This window comes from Meleagris gallopavo, chromosome 5, assembly GCF_000146605.3.
Source record: "Meleagris gallopavo isolate NT-WF06-2002-E0010 breed Aviagen turkey brand Nicholas breeding stock chromosome 5, Turkey_5.1, whole genome shotgun sequence".
NCBI lineage: Eukaryota > Metazoa > Chordata > Aves > Galliformes > Phasianidae > Meleagris > Meleagris gallopavo.
Window position 1 is genome coordinate 7,656,045 of NC_015015.2, and position 23,839 is coordinate 7,679,883.

General features: G+C 41.6%; 2 protein-coding genes and 2 non-coding genes across 4 annotated transcripts in view; all 4 read left to right on the top strand.

The window, feature by feature from the left end:
- Window positions 1-7,931, top strand: part of DENND2B (DENN domain containing 2B) — a 91,049-nt gene extending 83,118 nt beyond the window's left edge. Inside the window, exons 14-19 of the mRNA XM_010710979.3 lie at window positions 3,052-3,229; window positions 4,187-4,228; window positions 5,177-5,288; window positions 6,222-6,461; window positions 6,600-6,686; window positions 7,090-7,931. Of these exons, the coding sequence (XP_010709281.1) occupies window positions 3,052-3,229; window positions 4,187-4,228; window positions 5,177-5,288; window positions 6,222-6,461; window positions 6,600-6,686; window positions 7,090-7,124 (694 nt within the window). The 3' untranslated portion in view covers window positions 7,125-7,931. The remainder of the gene's footprint in view (window positions 1-3,051; window positions 3,230-4,186; window positions 4,229-5,176; window positions 5,289-6,221; window positions 6,462-6,599; window positions 6,687-7,089) is intronic.
- A 975-nt stretch (window positions 7,932-8,906) lies between these two features.
- RPL27A (ribosomal protein L27a) lies at window positions 8,907-12,110 on the top strand. The gene is made up of 5 exons (XM_003206231.4): window positions 8,907-9,241; window positions 9,503-9,566; window positions 9,846-9,921; window positions 10,735-10,909; window positions 11,917-12,110. The coding sequence occupies exons 1-5, from the start codon at window positions 9,239-9,241 to the stop codon at window positions 12,043-12,045; spliced, it is 447 nt and encodes a 148-aa protein (XP_003206279.1). The 5' UTR covers window positions 8,907-9,238; the 3' UTR covers window positions 12,046-12,110.
- LOC116216716 lies at window positions 10,276-10,407 on the top strand. Its single transcript, XR_004160033.1, has one exon. It is a non-coding gene; the product is annotated as a small nucleolar RNA SNORA3/SNORA45 family (small nucleolar RNA).
- On the top strand, window positions 11,200-11,331 carry LOC116216717. Its single transcript, XR_004160034.1, has one exon. It is a non-coding gene; the product is annotated as a small nucleolar RNA SNORA3/SNORA45 family (small nucleolar RNA).
- Window positions 12,111-23,839: the final 11,729 nt, after the last annotated feature.

Sequence of the window (23,839 nt, forward strand, 5' to 3'; positions counted from 1 at the left end):
GGAGATGCACGAGGGTAGCAGAGTCTGGTCCAGCAAATGGAGGCACTGCAGTCATGGACTTAGGAGGAGCTTAGGGTGTAAGGCTCCCTCAGACCTCTGAGGAACTGTAGGTGGTGGATGGAAGAGTAGGAGGGAATACAGTCTTTGGCTGTTAGAATAAAGGAAAGAGAGTTGTCAAGTGTATGTGTGGAATATTTCCAGTATGAGTAGTATGTGTAACTGAATATGACTAATATTTTGTGAGAGTTGATGATTTGCAGCACACAAAGAGCTCTGGTCTTTTGAAGCAGGCACATGCAGAACTGGCACTGGCACTGGCAGTGCTTCCTGCAGCATAAGCACAGCATCCGTTTGCTGTTCAACAGCAGCTGTGTTTATGAGAAAATGATGATTATTCTATAGTAATATCCTTATGACTACTTTTTAAAATAGCCTGGATTTGGGGGTATTTGTTGAACTGACCTGGAAGTTAATTACCTTTATTCTATTAATGGTCAAAGTTGAGTGAACTTAATTTGCTTTTGACATGGGTGCTAACCATGTCCAGCAGCAGTCCTCACAATTCAGCTGAGTCATGGCCATGACTCTGAAACTCTTGTACCTCAGCTCTTGGTCTGAGCGGGTCTCCACAACCACGAATGCAACAGGGAAAACTTCTGTTTGCTACCGTGGGAAAATGATTTGTAAAACAAAGTACCACAGAAAAGGAGAAGTCAACTTTGAGTGGAGAAGATCACATCAGTTCTTCAGTAGTTGCTTTGATGATGACATAGCCATTGCATATCTGAAAAGATTCATCAGGTTCCAAAGTTGCAACGGAAAAATGTCACTAATTTCCTATCGTTACTGATAGACTCATGCATTAATAACACTGCATGACATCATGTCAGTACTTTCATCTTCATCAAGACTGCCTTGGTCTATTAAAAATGAGAATATTCTGAAAATATTCTGTGATCATTCTGTTGCTTTACTTTGTGTGCTTCACACACCTTGGAGAAAATAAACCATCTTATTTACTTCATGTTTCTCGTCAGCAAGAACAGTTGGAGCAGTGCATGTGTTGCACAGCTTGAAAGGAAAAAGTGGAGTGGACTTGTTTCCAGGTTAGGGCTTTATTTTTATTTTCATTTACTGAATATGCTTTTGAGAGAATTGGAACTGTATGGCAGAGTTTTAAAGTTCTCTTATGGCTGTCATTTCTGAAGGTGACCTTACAGAATGTTAAAACCTCACACTGAAGTGGGAGATGTGTATCCTTTCTAATGGGGACTCCTTCCAGCTATGGAAGGATGCTTTGTACACGTAAGAATGTACACAGATGTACACGGATGCTTTGTACGTGTAAGAATTTGGTTCCATGGGTCTTCCAGGCCTCCCAGCCTCAGCACAAGGGACAGGAGTATGCTCTTCTAGGGGCTTGGGGCTCACAGTGAGTGTTTTCTGCATAGTCAGCCTGAGATGTCTCACAGGAAACCATTTTCTAGGACTGAATTTTGCCAAACGGATGTGCAGAACCCTACCAGGCACAGGAGGAGCTGACAAGGGCAGCACGATGCCATGGAGCAGGGTGCTGCCACGTGCTGTGCTCAGCTGCTCCCGGCCCCATCCGTCCCCCTGGGAGAGCTCTGAAGGAGAACCCAGTGTCCTCCCCTGGCGTGGGAATAGCACTCAGAGAGGATGCAGGGGCTGATTTACGTCACGGCACTGCGTGTAAAGCAGCAAGTTACAAAAGGGCATTCTATAGAAAGGAGAAAAATATTAACTGAATGTTAGAAGAATGTTTGTCTTCCTGCTTTTTAGCTCGACATGGCTCTTTTTTTAGTCAGTCGCGTAAGAAGACCAAATTGGATGCAGTTAAAAATGCGACAGCATCATTAAAACCAGTTTGAGAATTGTGCTGGGGGCCTACACTGCGCCCCACAGCTCTTCTGAAGAACATAGCATTATGTTGCTATCACCCACACTCGTAGGACCAAAGCATGAGTCAATGGCAGCACCCTGCATGCTCTAAAATGATGTATTTCTCTAACTTTCTGATTTTTCATAGAATCATAGAATGGCCTGGATTGAAAAGCACCATAGTGATCATCCAGTTTCAACCTCCCTGCTATGTGCAGGGCCTGTTTCAGGCTACATAAGTTATGAAAACACACTGTAATTGACAGATCTTTAATTAAGTATCAAATAAATTAAACAAACCAGCACACAACAGGCTAAAAAGGCATGCATTTACTGCTCCCCAAACTTCTCTCTTCCTCTTCTAATTCTCACTTTTCCCCTTCAGCAATCTTCAAAAGTTAATCACTGACAGGAACAAACAGGCAAAGCCTTTCTCTTGGCCCTGGCATAATCCATAACCAGAAATGCTTCTGAGAGCTATTCCAGTGGAAGTCTGATGCCCCCTAAAGTTTCCAGTAAGACTTGCACTGAAGAAATCGACGTTTCCCCTCAGCATTCTCAAGCAACAACAGCTCTGAAGTTATTAGTTATTTATAGTTCTTTGTGGCTACATTAAGCACAGCAGAAGTTTGCACTGTGAGAAAATTAGCTCGGTCATGCTGGGCTGGGTAACAGTCCAAATTTCTGTCATCCACTGCCTGCAAGGAGATGTTGTAATGCAGCCCAAAATCAAAGCTGTGTAACAGAAAGCATGCCTTTATTCCCCTGCTGCTCAAACTGGCGCAGTAATGAGGCTCCTTTATTTTTAATGTTTGGAAACCATGTGACTGTAAAAGGGAATTGGGTTCAGTAGTGGAGGGATGGTGTATGATGTAAATTTTCCACGAATGGTACGAAGCCTCAACTTCATGGGTATTTCAGAGCACTTTTTTTAACAGGGTTAATACCATTATCATGACAGTTGGTCTGAAGTCCATCAAAATGTATTATTATTGTGTGGTTAGTTGTTTTGGTTTTGTTTTTTGTTTGTTTATCTTGTTTTTATCCGATTTAGTCATTTTTCTTTAGCATTTTCAATTTTTATTTTTTTCTTTCACTGTCTCTTGTTTGTTTGTCAGTACTTGACATGAAAACATCCTCTCTCCTCAGCACCCTCTCAAGCTGCTCACACGCCGTGGTGGCCCTGCTGTACCCCTTCTCCTGGCAGCACACCTTCATCCCAGTTCTGCCCTCATCCATGATTGACATTGTGTGCTGCCCTACGCCTTTCCTGGTGGGCCTGCTTTCCAGCTCTCTGCCCAAGCTGAAGGAGCTGCCTGTGGAGGAGGTAAGAGCTGGCACCAGAATTATTTGCCAGGGCTAAAGCTGGCCTGGCCTGGAGAGAGCCTGCTGCTTGCTCCTCGGTCCTGAGGACAGAAAGAAGTGACTGTTGACTGGGGCAACAATTAAGTACAGAGCCAATATTCTGATTTCTTATGTTTATGTTGTACCTGTCACGACAAAATCACAAAATGCAAGCTGCTATGACACTGGCTAATGCTAATGGCAGTTGTGCATGCAGCCATAGGCAGAAGAGAAAATAAAACCTTTAAGGCTTTGGTTTTTTTTTGTTGGTGGGAAGGTAATCTTTAAGACTTTGCTAACACTGTATTGGAAATCAAATGAGAGTTGCAATTCATCAGTTGTTCCAGTAAAAACACCACCAAAATCTTCAAGGCCACACACTTCTTTCTTACTCCTACTGCTTTCCTGTCATTTTCCTATGATTTTTTTTTGTGTGTGTGTGTTCATTTACAAGGCTCTCTGTGCTTCAGGCTTTTGTAAGTCTCTGCTGTTTTCCTCCCACGTCCTAACATTGCTCTCCCACATCCCAGCTCCTTCTCACAGCTTACTGCTCCATTAGCATTGGCATGTCACACTCTTGCCCTCCAGAAGCCCCGCTGTCTCAGGCAGCACCATTTTCTTTAACCCAGTCCCTGAGATACTTTTCAATCACTCATTAGCAAAAATTAATAACATGCTAAGGTGTAAAACAAAAAAAGTCTGCCTAACTCTTTTAATTTTTGTACATATTTACAGATCTATGTTAAATCAGACTTTAGTTCTACAAAAAGAACTTCATCTTCCTCTTTTATAACCTCCTTTATGACTCTTTTCACAGTAGGAATTTGATTTGTGATGAGGCTTGGGATCATTCAGACGATCCTTCTCCATTAGAAAGCAGACTAAATGAATGTTTTCTATCTCTTAAGATATATTCCACCATCATGTTTTCTTTCTTCAGGCTCTGATGGTTAACCTGGGATCAGATCGATTCATCAGACAGGTAAAGTACACCTTGAAATGTTGCCACATACTTTAGCAACCTATTTAGTTTTATCATACTAGGTTGCTTGCTTTTAAATCATAGATGCCCATATGCAATGGGCAAGACACTAGCAAAAAAGAGCTCATTTTCTGTTTCACCTGAAATTAGCACCAGTGTCTTCAGGTGCGTGAAAGGGATTGCAGCTGCTAAAGAAACCAATAACTGTATTGGCAGTGCAAAGAAAACAATCAACAATAGCATCATGTAAGCAAGAAAACTCACTGTTCGAGGTGAAAAGGACAAAGATTGCAAAGAAGAGAACTCTCTGAGTGAGAGAGGGAGCATGGAGAATGGCTGAGTGTGCTGGGAGAAGGGTTGTGAACAGGCAGATAGAAATGTACCACTTGGTAATTTCAGAAGTATCCACCAGTAGGCAAGGTGGGTAAATTTTCTTGTAAGGTTCCCTGGAAAATATGACTGTGAATATTCCTATGAATATTCCAATGTGTGCTCACTCTTGCTGAACAAGCATTAAATAAATGAAGGGAGCAATGGGGCAAAAGCCCAGAAAATAAGATGTGCTAGGACATAAGTAAAAGCAATTACTGAGAACTGAAGTTAAATAAAAGCAACTAGAGCAGCTGTGTGAGCATGTGGCTGTTCTTTGCATGATGTGTATTCAGTGAAACAACTATTTGGACTCTGTCATGTGAAGAGCTGATTCTGAGCATACAGATCTTTACCTCGCTCTTCGGATTATCTTTTCTGGCTTCAATCTCATTAAGAGTGACAAGAAATGTTTAGAAATACATGATAGCTGCACACAGGTTTTTATTATTATTTCATTTGTGTAGGCATGACAGCAGCTGATGCAAAATGCTTTTCTTCTGAACCTTAAACTGTGCAAAATTAATTAGTTGCTGCACAAGATGAATGTGATTTAAGGATGTTTTCTTCCTCTGTCAGATGGATGATGAAGACACACTATTACCTAGAAAGTTGCAAGCTGCTCTGGAGCAGGCTCTAGAGAGAAAGAATGAACTGATAAATCAAGACTCAGATAGTGATTCAGATGATGGTAAGCTCATTTGGAAACTCATAAACAGCCACGTAGGTAACTATTCTTAGTTTCAACCCAGGAAAAAGAAAGAGGGACCTCCAGTACTCAGATACAATTTGCAGTATCAAAGACAGTCTCTCAATGCACAAGGAATGGGGCTGATACCATCAACACATAGCAATACATTATCAGCATTCTATTTTGATATCTTTGTAAGTGATACATACTTCCATGAGTAGACTTAAGCCTTTAATCAAACAGAGGTTGTACTTAACTTGGCTCTGATTCAATCCAGAATAACTATATGTGCTGAGGGGTGAGTCTCTTGTTGGCTCGGTATCTTCAGAGAGAGCAGCAGGTGGTGCTCAGAAAGTGGTTTCAGTGCTGGAGGGGCTGAATTGCCTTGGAAGATTCACATTCCTTTCCATCAATTATAAAATTATAAAAAGAGCCCAGGGTGAGTGTAACCACCTGTGGTTAACAAGTATGAGGGAGGACTCTATTCAGCTTCTAAAATTCATTTCTACTCATCTTTGCTTTACATATGTAAAACTCTCAGTAGTGGTGAAAGCCTAAATACTACAACCTATACTTTTAGATCTGTTTTCAGTGTACAGGTTTATTATCCTCCAAGCAACCATTTTAATTCTCAGAGCTGTGCAGAGGTTTGTCAAGTAAAGAGTTATTCATATTTAAACTTAGAGATATCACTTCGATTCTGCACCCACAAAGTTTTTAATTTCCTGAGCTGTCTCCTGAGGATTTGTATTCCTTCTTGATTCTTGGTTACAAAACAATCAGTTACAGGGCTGCAAAGGAGCTGCACAACTCCTTTCTCTTATCACCATTGCATCAGTAAACCGCTAGATGACGGTGCCCAGCCTGGGGTGGGGACAGTGCTGAGAGCTGCAGCAGCTGATTGTGGTGTCTTATTGCTGCCTTATTTTGCAGAATGTAACACCCTGAATGGATTAGTGTCTGAGGTTTTTATCCGATTCTTTGTGGAGACAGTTGGCCATTATTCCCTGTTCCTAACCCAGAATGAAAAAGGAGAGCGTGTCTTCCAAAGGGAGGCATTCCGTAAATCCGTGGCCTCCAAAAGCATCCGCCGCTTCTTGGAAGTGTTCATGGAATCCCAAATGTTCGCTGGTTTCATTCAGGACAGAGAACTGAGAAAATGCAGGGCGAAAGGTAAGGGTGCAGATGGCTTTGTGCCGCGGAGGGGGCAGAGCCGAGGGGCGGTGAGAGGAAGCAGCATCAGAGGAAGGGGACGGCGGGTTCTCTCTCGGCAGAGCCGTTTCCGGCTCAGTTTTCTCCTCTCTTCCGTAGGCCTCTTTGAGCAGAGAGTTGAACAGTATTTGGAAGAGCTTCCGGACACTGAACAAAGTGGAGTGAACAAGTTTCTGCGAGGCCTTGGTGAGCAAACTATGTAGAAGTATTTCTCGAATTAATTTTCACGTGACTTCTGTGTTATTTTATTTTAAATATATATATAAAATCTTTGGGATGAAATCAGATAATTAAGCAGAGGTTTAGGTATGGGATGGGAAATATAATAAGAATATAATGAAAACATACTTGAAATCAGAGTTCATTATGGTCTTTGTGAAAAGTTTTCATTTCCTTTCCAATTCCAAATGTTTCATTTCCAAACATAATTAAAGAAAAAAAAGATGTTGACTACTAAGCATTTTGTTAGTTGCCTCTCCCTACTGGTGTTAAACAATTGCACTGCAAATTAACCCATTCATTCAGTGACCTTTGATTGCAGTTGGCTTTTCCAGTATTGAAAAAGTGACTGGTGGTGCATTTTCTTTAGGAAATAAAATGAAGTTCCTTCACAAGAAAAACTGATCCCTTTCTGCTGAACCACCAACCCAAAGACTACGTATCACACTGTGCTTGGGACACCTGCAGCTGCAGACCTTGATGTGGGAGAATGAAAAAAGCTGACTGCAGCTTTGAGTGATTGCCCATGCTGTTACAGAGCATCCATGTATTTGGATGGGATTTGTAAATACTGTGCTGTAAGCTTTTGTAACTGATTTTGTAATGAGCAAAGAAAACTGTGGTAAATATTTGTATATTCCTGAGAATAACAGGTGCTTTCCTAGTATGAGTTGAGTTACGCTTGGTGCAAAGATGAGTAGCTGACTGCATGCAGCTCTCAGCAGAACCACTGATTTCAGGGGATGTTTGTGAGAACTGCACTGATGCCTGAGTACTGCGGTAACAAATGGACCCATGGGTCCATGGCAGAGATTGTGTGTGCCAGGGCTGGCTTTGTGTGGCAGAGTTGGTATTGTTTTTTCCTGCTTTCCTTTCTCATTAATTTTAAAAACGAATTAAGAAAGTAAGTTGATAATAAGGTACTTGGTTCACAATACAAAGCTTCCACTTGGTTTGAACGCTGGTCAGTAAACTCCTTGTAATCCATTCTGCACTAAGACTGCTAACTGTGAGGAGAGCTCCATTTTTTGACATGCAAGCTGCAACGTGTAGGTACAGTATGTCCTTTCCTCATATATGTATGTATGGTTCCCAATAAACCGTGTAAATATACCTGTTTTATAGTCTTTGTGTACTTTTGATGCTGAGTGGGTACCGAACCAGAGGAACTTGTGAATGTGAATTTGCAATTAAAATACAAAATGGTTGTTACGAATTTGTCTTTCAGTAAGTTTGCTATTTTGTGACATAAAGTGTTTTTAATTCTACTTAATGTTTTTAGCTAGAGCTAAGGCATTTTAAATTACCGAGGCGTTAATTTTATCCAAGCAGAAGCATCTCTTTAAACATTTTTTCTTCAAGTGAGTCAGCAGCAAATCCCTTTCTGTCTTTGTATGTATCACACTGCTCCTAGACTTCCTAGAGTCAGGGTTGCCATCCCTGGAGGTGCTACAGAGCCATGGAGATGTGACGAGGAGGACTGTTGTGTCTGGGCATGGTGGGGGTGAGCTGCTGGCTGGGTTGATCTTAGTGTTCCTTCCAACTTCCATGATTCTATGAATCCGCAATTACACGGCGGTATTTTCAGATTGCTTTGGCACTGCCTTGGTTCAATGACCTGAGTAGAATAAGAACAGCTGGTGGGGGGGGGGGGGGAGTTGCTTGAATTTCTGATGAGCTATCAGCTGCCTTCCATACAGCCTGCTGCTCTTTGGTGTCCACTGCAGTTAGAGCATTGAAGGATGAAAAGCGCACTGTATTTTTCTTCATTTACAGCGTCATTTCTCCCTTATGGCGTTGAGGCTTGCGCAATTCCAAACCTGACAGTGGTTCTGGTTTGCTATCAGCCTCATAGAGCAAAAGCGAGGGTTTATTCACTGAAAAGGTGAAGTCATTTCCTTTTTTTCCTTGCCTCCCTCACATCCAAATATATGTCAATGATGGCAAAGGGGAATGGTTTTAAACTGAGACAGGGAGGTTTAGGTTAGATATTAGGAGTAAGTTTTTTGCACAGAGGGTGGTGACGCACTGAAACAAGCTGCCCAAAGAGGTTGTGGAAGCCCCATCCCTGGAGGCATTCAAGGCCAGGTTGGATGTGGCTCTGGGCAGCCTGGTCTGGTGGTTGGCGTCCCTGCACATAGCAGAGGGGTGGAAGCTCAATGATCATTGCGTTCCGTTTCAACCTGGACCATTCCATGATTCTGTTACACTATGATTCAATACTTCGAAAGTGTACATCAAATAAACGTTCAATGTAAAACATCAAGTTCAACGGAAACATAAACGCTATCCATTACCACCCTCATGGGCAGGGCTCCCCGACCACCCCCACACAGGGCGGAACTACCGCCCATTTCAGCGCGGGATCCAACAACCGCCCCCGTTGCCGATCTCGCGAGACTCCACGCTTGCTGCGAGAGCCTCTGCACAGTCTCGCGAGAGCTGGTCGCTCCCGGAGGTGCCTTCCCCAGGTCTCGCGAGCGCGGCGCTCTTTCTCTGCCGTCGCGCACGCTGACAAGATGGTGGGTGCCGGCGGGCTGCCTCTTGCCTCCCGTCACTGGGGGAATGTGGCCGGGAAGGGGGTGGGGTGAGTGGGGCTTCTCCTTGCCCGTGGCCTGCTCGGGATGGTAAGGGACGGGATGGGATGAAATGGGGAAGGCGGCGAGGTGAGGCTGCTCGGGCCTCCCGCCGGCGGGCCCAGACCTCCATGGCGCCTGAGCGGGTGGGGCCGTCTCGTTCCGATCGCGGTCGTGCTGTTCACCGCCGTTCTCGCTGCCTCACAGCCTTCCAGACTGCGGAAGACCAGGAAGCTGAGGGGACACGTCAGCCACGGGCACGGCCGTATCGGTGAGTGGGGATACCGTGCCGTGCGGGTGAGGGACCGAGGGAGCGGGGCTGTCGGGGGGAGAGCGTCGCCGGGTACCGGATTGTGCGGATATGTGGGGACATACAACCTGAGAACGGGGCTGGGCGGCTTGTTAAACATGCTGTGCCTGTTCTTGCATATGCAGAGGACAGAATAAGACTGCAGACATCAGAGTAATTAGCTGAACCTGGCACTTAATTGTGGCCCTAAGTTAAAGCATTATATATTCTTGGTGTAACAGGCTGAATTTTTCCTTTCAGGCAAACACAGGAAGCATCCTGGAGGCCGTGGTAATGCTGGTGGTATGCACCATCACAGGATTAACTTTGATAAATAGTAAGCTAACGTTTTAAGTTTGTACTAGCAAAAAATGCGCCTTTCTGAAGTAGAAACAACTACATCTTATATGTGAACCACTGAACTTGCTTACAATCCCTTGTATCTTTTTTTTCTAACACAAAGTGTGGCTTCACAGCTGCCATCAATTCATATCCTCATTTTATCTAAACTCAAAGGCCTTTCTTAAATTAGTCATCTTGCAAAACTCAGTAAATTTGACCAAACTTGCTGGTTAGAATGGTGTCCTGCTAACAGATGCACACATGAAGTGTTACACGAATTAGAAAAGTTACATAAATCAAAACTGCTCTTTAGCTGCCTACGATAGGGAGTGAGGGTTGTTGTCTTAATGCCGAGACTAGAGTCACGTCTGGACAGTGCTTGTTGTCCTGACGTGCTAGAGTACTCGAAAAGTAACCACTAATCTATATTCACTGGCTGTGACCGTTCCTGTCTCAGTCAGTCACCAGATTAGTGACAGGAGCTCTGGAGCTCCTCATGCAGTGCAATGTTGCCTGAATTCACTGAGCTGATTTCGCAGTGGAAATACAGGTTTGGGCCGGACTCATCATGAGGAGGATTAACTTGTGATATCAAGGGAGAAGAGGCACTCAAAATTTTTTTTCCCTTGGCTTGGATAGCAGTGATTGTTACAGTTGAATACTACATGTATAATGCAGAAGTGAAATAATTTTTTGAAGTTTTTTGATTATTCTGAGCAAGTTAAGATCCTTGTTTCAGTGTTAAAATCCTACCTATTCAGGTTGAATTAAAAGTGTGATTTAACAAGAAATGTATTTTCTTTCACAGTCACCCTGGCTACTTTGGAAAAGTGGGCATGAGGCACTATCACTTGAAGAGAAACCAAAAGTTCTGTCCCACTGTCAATTTGGATAAACTATGGACCCTTGTAACTGAACAGACAAGACTCAATTATGCAAAAAACCAGGCTGGACTGGCCCCAGTCATTGATGTTGTGCGCTCAGTAAGTTTCTGCTCAGATTCAGGACTGCAGTTCCTACTCATTTAACGTGTTACTTAGTTTTGTGCCTCAGACTAAAATGGTAAACTGCAAATAAATTGCAGTGCCTGAATATTTGTAAACCTGGAACATAATTGTGTATCTTAGCATATCAGTAGGTAAACTAGTGTTTATGTTGTTAACGTAAGAATGACTTCCCTTTCTTTGAAAGATGGTAAAAGGTTGTTTAATTACCAGAAGCACATACGAAAACATCATAGTGCTGTTCACGCTTACAGAAAGCCATTTCTAATACTGAGAATAGAGTCACATCTTTACATGTTCTGTTGTTCTGGTGTGCTATCGTTCTCAGACATAAACTTCTGATCCTCATTCCCTGGCTGCGATACCTCATATCTCAGTCAGCCACCAAATCAGTGACAGTAACTACCTTATCAAGTAGGTATGCTCTACATCTCAGAAGCCTCCTTGTTGGCCAGTTGTGCCACTTCTAACAAACTGTGACTTTAAAGATTGTAGTACTAACCGGCTTTGTGCCACCATTGTCCTTTTAATGCAGAGGACAGGAGTGAAATGAGGGGATTCCAGCAGAGAGATGATATAAAGAGTGAGGGTCAGATATAATTGGGCAGTAGTTAGCTGTAGCAGTGCAGCCAGCTGCTCTGTCCTTTGGAAAAGTGAGAGGTGGTTGACAACTTTTTTACAGGACTCAGCATTGTTTTCTGTATGTGGCTTTGGGAAGGTAACAGCTTCACATGTTCTAAATTACTGAAAAAGTATAATCACTTCATAGTTTCTACTTCTCTGAACAAATGCAACTAGCTAATGCAGGATATATTTTACCAACTTTTACCAATCTTATATTAAGAGATGGATGATGGATCATCACAGTGATGATCATAGTTCTGGTTTTTATTGATGTGTGCTAAAAGACAGAATGGAAGAGCCTGGAAGTTGGTTGCAAACACTAAATGTTGTCTTTTTTTGTTGTTTTTCTTTAATCTTTCTAGGGTTACTACAAAGTCCTGGGCAAGGGCAAGCTGCCCAAGCAGCCTGTAATTGTGAAAGCAAAGTTCTTCAGTAGAAGAGCAGAGGAGAAGATCAAAGAAGTTGGTGGTGCCTGTGTGCTTGTGGCATAAAGGCCTTAGTTTTATTCAAACTTTCTGAATAAAGACCAATGTGTAAAATGTGTTGATTTATAGAATTTTCTGACTTTTTCTTTTTTTACTTGTCCTATGCTGTTCACATTAAGTCTTGTCTGTGGAGTTACTTCAGGCACTATTGGTGGTTTGACAAATGCTTACGATGATTTGATACTGCCTGGTTACAGTGCCAGCATTTGGCACTTGAAGAAGTACCTCCTATGGTACCTTCACAAAGTAGCATTGTACACTGGCTTTTCTTCTTGCCAGACTTCCCTTTGTGGGTATCACAACCCACTCTCCTTCAGGGTTGGGCAGCTGTTGGGCACAAGCTTGGGGCCATGGTGCTTCAGGGTGCACGGCTATCAGGCTTGGTCCTTCATGTTGAGGCTTGGGCTGGTTTTGCAGACCGATTACCTTAGAGCCTATTCCTCAGATGTGTCTCCCAAATAGTCCAGAATATCTGGGGAACGTTTGGAAAACAAGAGGCCTGAGTAAATTGCAATTCACTGCTTTTACCGCCTGTTTTCATGAATGTGACTAAATTCTCACCTTGTATTTCTGTGGGAGGTCATCAAATGTTTGGAATTTGAGTCCTTATGCGGTGATTGGCAAGGAAAAGACTTGTTTCCCTCTTTGGGCTGATGGCTCAAAAGCCAGGCCCTTTGCCTTCCAGGTGAGATTGCTGCCAGCTGCTTCCCCTCATACGCTTCATTTTCAGCCTCTGCTGCCAGACCTGATGTCTCCCATAGGCCGCTGGTAATGCAGCTGCCTGGCTGCTGGTTTGCATTCCTGTCTCAGCAGGAAACTTACTGTTTTTTCTCACTGTCATCCTCCATCCTACCAAAACGCTTGTACGTAGTTTCTACTGTTAGGAAAAAGCATTAACTAAAGGAGTATGGTGCCTGCTTCTACTCATTCAGCTGCTTGTCTGGTCTTCGTGATGGTACAGCATATCCCAATATTTGGTTTTGTGTTTGCAGTGATTCTCTGCGTTTATGCTTTGGTCCTGGGCTGTAGTTTCTTTGCCTAAACAATGTGGTAGTCTCAGACCTCAACTTCCTATTGCAGACATTGCATATTTTTGTAGGATCTGGTTTGTCATCTTAGCAACGGTACTTAAAAGAAATGAAGATGGTGCAAGCAAAAAAGCTGTGCTGCCCTAATGGCATTTCCCTCTGAAAGATGAGCTCATGTAATCAAACTTTTTCTAAAGTAGTTTGAATAATGATGATTTCAGGATGCAATACTTTTAAAAAGATAAAACAACAACAACAACAACAACAAAACACTTTGTGGACTTCGAGACATCTATAATTTTGTTTCATTGAAGAAGAAGGTCTTTCTGCTAACCATTTCCATTGGAATCTTGCTTGAGCCGGACTCCCTCAAGGGGGTGTATATCCCTAAGATTAGAGCTGCTGCTCTTCTGTGATGGGGAGATCTGGAGACAGCTGCAAGTTTGTACTGCTGGCAGCAAGGCCACCACGCAAGCTCCATCACGTGGAGCTCTGGCCCCACCAGTGGGTTCAGTCAGCCAGAGGGGTGCTTCCAAAGGAGATGAGACTGCTTGCTTTTCCTTCTCAGATGCAACTTGCAAAAGTTTCTCATTGCAGGCTGTACGTGGACATCTCTGTACATTTGAGAATCAAGGATGGTACATGATCTGCAAAGTACCCAATTCATCTTGAGGAGCTTAGGTTGGCAAAGGAAATGCTGTCCTGCTTGCAGAAAGTTTCAATTTGGTCTATAACCTGATGTGTGTTCATCTTGACAGGTGAAATTTGATCACTGCAAAGTGCGCTTTATTAGATTTCTAAAAAGCTCGGCAGAAGTTGCATTGCATTTATCAAGGCAGTTTTCTAATGGGCATTGCTGAAATGATGGAGATACAATCAGTTATGATTGTCTTTATTTGCTTTATCTGCAAGCTCTGAAATACTGAGGTGAAATTATAAAAGCAATCAGATAATACCATCATTTTTATTGCATGTTTTCAATGCTTCTAGCAGGAAATGTACAGCATGTGACAGTTCAGCCTGATATCAGCTTTGTAAGTAGATCAATAGAACAGATTACTTCAGTTTTTTACAAAAGCTGCAAGTACTGTAGAGAGATAGTGGGATCACGGTTTGTAAACCTTAAACCGCACTTTCCTGCACAACAATCTGCAAAAGCAGTACATTTTTTTTTTTTTTTTTAAAGAGGGTTATGTGATTTTTTAGCTGCAAGGAACTTCCTCTTTCTTCAAAGGGACCGAGTAAGTGTTGTTTCTGAGAACGTGCATCCCACTGCTGCCTTCTATGTTGCGCTTGAGTGATCAAGTGTTTTGTGAAGCAGAGGGGCTGACATGAGCCATTTTGTGACTCTTCATGTTTTTGATGTCAAGCCTCAGCCAACGGCAATGGAGCCCCTGGATGTGCTGAGGAAATGCTTGGTGTGCAAATGGGATCTGTGCAGGAGAGAGCCCAGGATGCTGCCATGCCTTCACTCCTTCTGTAAGGACTGCCTTCCAGAGCTGATTCAAGGATACAGCTATATTTCCACTGTGCATGAAGTTGTATATGAAGGTAATGTTTATGAGCCTCTGATTGACTTAGGTGCTTTGTAATATAGTATTATAAACATGTATGGCTTGAGAAACACTTCTATATAGCTACTTTGAAAGAATAAGCTAGGAGACTCAAAGTGTGTATGAGCAAGTAGTGGACCGAGGAAAACTTCCTTTAGCACATTCTCCATCCAACAGCAGTGCTTTGAATAGAAATGATGCAGACAGACAACATTTACGTTTTCCAGAAGGATCTTGGTTTCATTTACCAAGCATGACTTTATGAATATTTGCTTAAAACATACAATGAAATGCAAGAAAGTAGTTGCTAGGCTAGGTTAATATTTAATCTTTTGGACATGTTGGACTTCTCTGTGGTAGTGGTTGTGGTTAGAGTTAATATACCTCCTCTTCTCCCTCTCCTGCCCCTGCAAACACCACAGCAAACACTGACATCCGGCTCTTAGCTCTTAATGGAGGGCACAGCAATTGTTATTAGAATATGGGTATTGTGGTGCACTGAAACTCTTTGCGCTTTCCTTTTGTTCTCGTTGTAAGTGTGGTTTCACTCTATCTGAGCACTTATGACTGAGGGATAGCTGTAACTGGTCCTAACAAATTGCCTGAAGCTGGCTAGGACAAGAAGCATTTTGGGCTTTGTAGCTTTTGAAGTGCTGAAATTATTTGTACAGTTTCTAGTGATGCTGCTAATAGAAACTATGTAACTTTTTTTGGAATGAAAAGGGGCTTGCATCTCAGAATGCAGTCATTTTAACTGAATGAGTCTTAATTACCACAGGGAAGCATTCCAAACTCATTACTAATTTATAAGCAGAGCAAAGGCACATAGATTGCTTGTATTTCCACAGGCTTTGAACTCTAGATGAATAAATCGCATCGTTTATTATCTCTTCCAAAGCAGATTTTAGAAACATGCAGGAATAGAAGATACTTTCCCTAAGGTGATGATAATTTGCATTGATATGATAACATAAACTAGATAAGTTCAGGTTCAAGAAAAGTGGAAATAGTGTTAGGAGATGACTGTTGAAAAGTTGGCAGAACACAGAAGATAAGGAGAAGGGAATAACTGAATGGCAAAGGAGAAAGGCTTTTCGTGGAAGGATGCAGACTGGAAAAGACATAAATGCCTCTTTGAAATGTTAAATGCCCAGTCACACCAGGCTTTAAGTATGAAGGGCCTCTATTGTAATAGAGTGATGTTGGAAACAACCACTATGTTGATTTTTTTTGTGCGCTCTCTCCTCCTTGTTTTTGTTTGCAAAGTGGAAAAAGGAATTTATGCTTCTTGATGATCTTGGATGAAGTGCAGCTGGGGGTTCTCATGAATCATTAAAATATTAGATGTTTATTTGGGCACCTGAGAGGGGGTTGGGAAATATTTGTCTACAGCAGATTGGAAGAAAGACTGGTCCACGTCTATATTCTTGAAATTTCTCTGTTTACTTCCTCATTCTCTTGTAGTTGGGAAACTTCTATGGGAAAGGGCAAGATCAGAGAAATGGTAAAAGAAAGAAATAATGCACAATGATGATCCACTGTAAATGAAGTGAGACGCCAGGTGCAAAGACTCCATTCATATATAAGCAACAAGAGCAGCAAAACCAAAACATCTGTGTCTCTTCAATCAGTGATTGAAACTGCAACCACTGTGAGTCAGCCAGGATACGTTTGTGAAATCCTCTGATGGCATGACACCAAATATTGCTTATCTTATATGCACTCATTGCTGATTTATAGGTAGTACAATACCAACCCAGTTTGCATTATGAGCATGTATATGTGCTGATGATGGTCTGTAAATATAACAAGAGCGAAACCACTTCAGCTAAGTGTGAAATATTGCCTGTAGGAAAAATGCATTTCTTACTTACTGTAAATTCTTTAAGCAGAATATAAGAATGGAAAAAAATATATTTCCAAGTGAAGTCAGTCTGAGATTTGGTGCAAATGCATACTTTAATCTGTGGCTTTCAATATGTCACATTATAAGCAGTACTGTACGAATGAAAAATGTTTTCCAGTTGATTGTTGTTTTATTAAGATGCTGAAGAGATGTAGGTAAGTGGTCCTGAGCTTTGATGGTGGTTGATGTTGGACACGTACTTTTGTACCTGCTCCTCAGTCTTTGTGTTGAAGTCAACTCAAGAATGAAAGCTCTGAGATAGACTGAATGATTATGGAAAAGCTGTATATGTATTAGAATTTATTCAGAGCTGTGAGAATGGAGAGGTGTGATAGCAATTTGAGTGAAACAAGAAAGTGATCTTTGCAAGCATAGCTCCAACAGGTCCTTCTGTTATGAAGAGGACTTTAAGACGTTCAGTTTTCACTTACCTTTCTGTGTGCCAGTGCCACTTCCCTTTTTTTTCCTCCTCCCTTCATGTGAAAAAAAATTCTTTATTTTATTCTCTTCTACAGAATCCACATGATTTGTGCTTCCAGTCCATGTAGTGCATGACATGGAACTCATATAAAATATAAATAGATATAAGTGGGGGGACCGGGAATGAGAAGGAGAATCTTCCATCTCAGCAGACCAAGGAATTTTCTCTCTGGTGATTTTCCCAGGCTTCTGCATAAATTCTAACTGTGTGAACTGCCACTCACAGTGCACTGTGAAAAAATATGGTTGGTTCTTGTGTGCTGCCCTTCTGGGCTTGTCTCCTTCTCACTGAGTTCTGAAAGCACTCAAAACCAAATTTGTTTGAACTGGGGGTTGGCATCAAAATAAATTCCACTTTATCTGCAAATCTTTCTTTCCTTCAGATATTTGATGATGTAAGTCATTTTCATACTTTCAATGTCACCAATGTCATAACTCCAGAAGGAGCAGGAAGAGGAGCTGTAGAGGTGTGTTGTGAAAGGTTCATGTTTTTTGGAGACCGTCCCATCTTGAAGGCTGCCTATTTGTCCTCTCCAAAAAAAAAGAAAAAAAAAAAAGAAAAAAGAAAAAAGAAAATAATAATCATAGGCAACCACTGTTTAAATCATAATTTAGGCCCAAGAGAGCGATGTTCTTATACTAACCTTCTGTGTTTCTTTTTTCTGAAATGCCGTTTTAGAAACATGCTTTGGCCTTATGTGTTTCTCTGGCTTAGATAACAAAAATCATGGAAAATGGCTGCATAATTTCTTTCAACATTCTGCACAGAAGTCTAAAACTGTCCGCACTTGTTTGACACTAGATTTCTGTGAGCAACCGAGGGTCCAAGGTCCTTGCTTAAATGCCGACTAATGTGGCGGGGTTGCGTGTTAGAGAAATGCAAACTGAACAGATAAAATAAGCGAAAACAGAAGATAAAAGAGAAAAAATGTGACTTCAGCTGTTAACACATGCGAACTTGCTGTGTTCTATTACTGCTGGCTGAAAATACATGGTTTTGCTTATCTAATAAGAGAGGTGTTCTGTATAACTGCAGATTCCCCATTGCAAAGGCCTTTCAGTGAAGGACATCCAACACTTGGCCTAGCATTGGCTGTACTTGCATTTACTACCTTCAGAAGTATCAAGGTGTTGTTTTAAGGAGGTTGAGCTCTGACTCTTTTGGCTCTAGTCTTACTTTCACAATGATGTTTTGGCATAAGGAGTATGGTATGCTGGCATAAGAGAAGACTCCAGGCACAAACACAGTGACTTATCTTATACTACTTCTGTGTGTAAGACAAAATGCACTTCTGCTGAGTTCTGTAGCCCACTTTTACGCTTGGAGTGGAGCACCTTGGCCTTCTTGGTGTAACAGCTTTTCTGTCTTGAAACAACATTGTTTTGGTGCAATCATGTAAGGCAAGTGATGCAATGCATCGCTCCTATTAGTTCTGAAGGAGAACACCAATTTGCTTTAATTAGATCCACTTAACACTAAATATATCTTTCATTTAGAAAAAAGGAAGTAAAAAGGTTATTTCAAAGAGGGCACTCTTGAAAATATATTAATTTAGTCATCCTAAAATGTGTTTGAGGTTACTCATCCCTTCTCACATGGTTGTTCAGATGGCTGATCCAAAGGGCAAGTGAAACAGTGGGGGACTAGTTACATAAATATGAAGCTGTAGAGCAGGAGGTTGTCTTCAGAACTGTTTCCTATAACCTTTAATTGGGTCTCCAAGGAAGTGTAAATTACGCCTGCAGCTTGAGCTGTAGCTAATGCTCTGAGAGAATAATTATTCTGCTGATTGCTGGAGGAAAAAGAGCGGAGGAATAGGTGCAGCATGCAGACAGCCGGTATGTGTGATAGCTCCACTGTTTGTTACTTTATGCTAATCAATTCTTAGGGCAATAATAGGTGAATTATTTGTGCTGGATCATTTTCCAGACTACCAACTTAAGGGCTCTTCCTGTTCAAACCTGACTAGACTGGAGAACCTTGAAACAAGTTTGTGAACCAAGGCTTTAGGTATTGAAAGGGTCTTTCTACTTCATTTGTATACATGCTGCAAACACTAGTTTGCACTTACAGGAATGACTGCTGCAAATTTTCTTCAGCTCTGTTATTACAAATTAGATTATTGCATATAGTGGATTAAAAAAACATGAGGGCTCCCCAAACTTTTAGATCTTTGTGTTTTTACAGAGTAACTCTGAGTACAAGGATCACTACCTTGCTGTCATAGACTCATAGAATCAATCACCAAGGTTGGAAAAGATCTCCAAGATCATTCAGTCCAGCTGTCCACCTATCACCAATATTTCCCATGTCCCTCAGTAGAACATCTAAATGTTTCTTGAACACCTCCAAGGATGGTGGCTCCACCACCTCTCTGGGGAGTCTGTTCCAGCAGTTGATCACTCTTTTGGAGAAGAAATTTTTGCTAATGTCCTGTCCACATACTTTTCTCTTTTGCAGAAATGAAACTGCTTTGGGGCGTGAGCAACCTGGTCTGCAAGGAGTTAGGACTTGAATGGTATATGCCTGAGTGGGCTTTGGTGGCAGAATGCTGTTTTCCTGAAAGCTGATTTTGGATATCCTAGATATGGGATTGAAATATTCAAGTTGGGTCTTTGTGTCTGCCTACCAGATCCTCTGTTGTGGAATTTTCTCCAACCTACTGTCTAGTTACTATTGGAAAGATGGAGGTGTAGGACTACATCTTCACATCCCTCTGGTGATGGAGGTTCCTGGGAGTCTGTTCAATGCAGTCTTCAGCGATTGCTCAGTGCTACCTGATAGCTCAGATACACTGAAAATAGCTCATCTGTGTTTTTTCCTGCGTATCATTCTGAGATGAAGTTTTGTCCTGTATGTCACAGTGACATGGCATACAAATCCAACATGAGTATCCTTGCTAGCCTTCGTAAATAAATACCCAGATCATTAGCAATCAAATGTGATGTCACAAATAGTGATTTCAGAAGATTAAGAGCTGTTAGTAATGAACTTCTGAAAAAACAGCTTATGCAAATGTTGCTATCTCCTTTCTACCAGTATAGTTTAGATGCAAACTCTATGAAGTTTGTGACAACAGCTCATAGTTTTTTTTTACCTCAAGAGATTTTGATAGCAATAATGTCCCTCATTTGGGCATCATGATTGCATCATAACAGGATTTGTCTCCTGATCTCTTAATGTATAAACTCTGTTGTTTGAATGCAGTAATTCCATGTTGGATTGCTATTTAGATCCAGAAGTTGCATCATTCTCATATGTACAAACAGTGAATCTCTAGGGCTCCTGGTTACTCTTCCCTTCACCCACACTGTGTAACAATAACATATGTAAGTGAGCTGTCTGCAAAGTACAGGTTCTTCTAACAAGCTAACACTGCTTTTTAGAGGCAGTGGTCAGGAAGTAAGGCAAGAGAAAAATGTAGGGAATAGTCTGTGAAGTGTATCTCGGAGTGAGTGGTATTATGAGACCTACTGCTACCTGAATCTGGAAAAGCTCTACACTTTCCTTCTGCACACTGGCTCCTGGTTATTGTGAGGAGTAGGAGAAGACCCAGGCAAGAGAAGAAGGAGGATGGTATTCATTCCGTCTGTGGGGTTCTTATTTCACTTGTTCAGGAAAAATGCAACCAAGGCAACTTAATGCAGAGCTGAATGAATCTCAGGAAGGCCAGAGAAAAATCCCGTTCAATTTGTAGTGGACCAGTACATCTCTCTGCCCTGCTGATTCATTAGCATTTCTCTCTGCGGAGGGGAGAGCACCCCCAGGTACTCTGCCAAAGGAGCAGCTGCTTCCACCTGCAATATAGCAAAGCCTGATTCCAGGGAGCACGCTGTGTGCAGTTGTGCTTAATAACCCTCTGCTCCTGACACGACTGACTTGGTGTGTAACTAAGTGACTGGCTATCCTGAGGACAGGTAAGGAGTTTCTAGGACGTCATACTTTACTGATGATTTGTACTGCAAGCATAAGCACAGTGAGGTGCACTCCCTTTGTACTGTTGAAATAGCTGCTGCTTGGGGCTCTTGGTTAACATCTATGTAAGATTTGCTTAATTTCTGAACAATTGCTTCACAAATCATTCTGTAGTGCATTTATGATGCCAAAATTTTATTAGACCCTTTGGAGAATTTATATTGAAAAATATTGGGAATTTCCAGGGAGCACATGTTCTGTTAAATGAAAAAGGCATGAAATGAGAAGTAAAATCAGATAAACCATTATGATCTTCAATGCTTCCACACTCAGGGAATCCTTTCTCTATGCTTCTAATGGAGTCTGAAGCATAAAATCCAGTATTAGGAGATATGAAAAAGTGCTTACTGGCTTGTTCTTGTATGAGTAGGAAACTACTTCCAGCAGTACTGCCATGCTGTCCCCATTATTTCATCTGTTAACGTGTAGTGTTTATTTTGTCTTAGGTTGGAGATCATTGTAATTCAGTTATTTGGCTATTTGAGGCATACAATCAAAGCAACCATTTGGTGGTCTGCTGTGGTGACTGACACAATGTTTGACCCGTTTGTGTGGGACTTGCTCTGTGCAAGTAGCATAACTAAAATCTAAATTATGGGGATAAATTGTAGCATAGCATGCTGGGCATTGCTTTTACATATCCTCAGGTATTAAACAGCAGTAGTGTCACGTACCCCTGAAATCTCTGTGGTTTTAAACTCCTTAATACGATTGTGTTTCTTAGTATGCATAAGAAGGCTTTTGTGCAGAACTAAAAGCCACACATGAAAAATATGTTTTCTTCAGGTGGAAAGTATTGAAGTTTTCTTTAAAGAACATTAAAAAAAACGATATTGCCTGTTCTTAAATTGATAAAGTTCTTTACACACACTGTATTTCATACTTTGCTGGTCTGAAACAGATTAGCACAATTTAAAGTTCATGTGAACTAGCCTGAGGCCATGAGCGTCACATTAAATATCTTTCAATTGGTATAATTTGGCTTAACATTCTGTACTAACTGGGTAGTATGTTGAAGTGTAATAAAATATGTAACTTCAATATTAACTTTTTGTAACCTCATGGAGAATTGACAGAAATTGTCCTTGCTGTAGCAAAGTCCTGAGTGCTACCTTTGTTTTCCTGTAAGCTGTTGCTCCCAGAAATGCTTTGTTTAAGACTGTGTGCTCACCTGTGTGGTGTGTCAGTGAAGGAAGCTCTGATGGCCATGCACCCTTTCCTTCAGAAAGTAACCTACTGAGAATTTTCTCTTAGGTCAGTTTGTGGCACATTATGTAGCTCAGTATGGAGGCTTTATCTCTGTGTTAGCCAGATCAAGAGCTGGCACCATTTGGGCAATTTCTGTTACAGGTGTAAGAAACTGGTTTGCAATCTCAAAGTGCTAGAGGCAATTCCCTGTGAAGTTACTAGAGGGTTTCCTATCAGCTGCACCAAGAATTAGAGCATGTCCCATGAGATTTATCTGGGAGGCTGCTTGCAAAGTAGGTATTTTGCATCCCAGCTTATCAATCAAAATGTATTTGCCTCTTTATTTCTGTCACCGTGTTGCTTTGTAAGATGCTCATGTGGAAACTTGCCCAGTGTCACCTACTAGGAATTAGTGCTGCGATTCCCTGACACTTGCAGTGCACACCATTTGCAAGGAGTTGGGGGCACTGTTTGAATGATGCATCTTGTCTTCACTGCTGCAGTGCTCCTGCTGTTATATTTCTCCAGAGAACTGAGCTTTTAATGGAATGTCTAAAAGACACACAATCATAATTTGGGAAAGAATGAGGTGGTTATTGTGTGACTAATACAAAAGCATCCTGTTGTCCTATGGTGTAACATATGAAAGTAATTAGCTACAAAGATTGTGGGTAAATAAGATAACCATAACCTTTTAACTGTGCTCATTATATTAAGGATGCAAAGGAGAGGAAAAGGTTGAAAGACTTCTACAGCTTTTTGCAATTGTGAGCATCTTTATCAAATGGGTTTCTAGCCTCTTTGTCGCTCTGTCACTAGAGCACTCTTAGATGAGGTTCTGATTCTGTAGCAAGGGGATGAGTACAGCGTTGGCAATTGCTTGCGTTACCCTTTCCCTTGGGATGCCTGCTAGCTGAGTAGCACGGCCACCTGGGGGCTCATGTGCCCAATGTACAAAATGCATGGTAAAACAAGGGTGAGGCAGGCAGTAGTCTGCTACCTGAGCCTCCAAATCACAGTTCGGTTGTAAATGCAACCTTGTGGCAGCAATTCTTTGCAAGAAGTCCTCCTTCATAGGATATGCAACAGAACTCAATGTTTTTTTCTAAGCAATATGAAAGTGAACGTAGTCAGGTATCTGACTACAGACTGATTTTGTCAGAAGTGGTAATGTAGAAAGGGTTTGTGGTTTGTGTGTCTCTGATAATGTGATGTCCCGTTGTTAAAACAGCAGTAGCCCAAGTCTGACAATGGGGGGCAGGCAGGGTTAGAACTGCGCTTCTGGTCAGGAAGCGCAGGAGCTGTACCACAAGGGCAGGTAGCACTAGGTACCTGAAGAACATCAGTGTCTCTGGTGACCATCTCATGTGAAGAGTAGTAGACAACTTCAGATTAAATTAGTCTACAAGCCACTCTCCTTATTTAAAAGTAATTTTAGTCAAGGAAAGAGAACATCAAACAGTGTCAGTCTAGTAGAAAGTTGTAATTGATCTTTCTTTTAAGAACCTGCCTTAGTGAGTTTGCATCGTTTAGCCATGGAAAATGTTGCTGGTTGTTATTGTCAGTAATCACTTGACCAGGTGTATAATCAATGGATATACAGATGGTGTGTGTATATGTATGTATATATATATATATATATATATATATATATATATATACTATACTA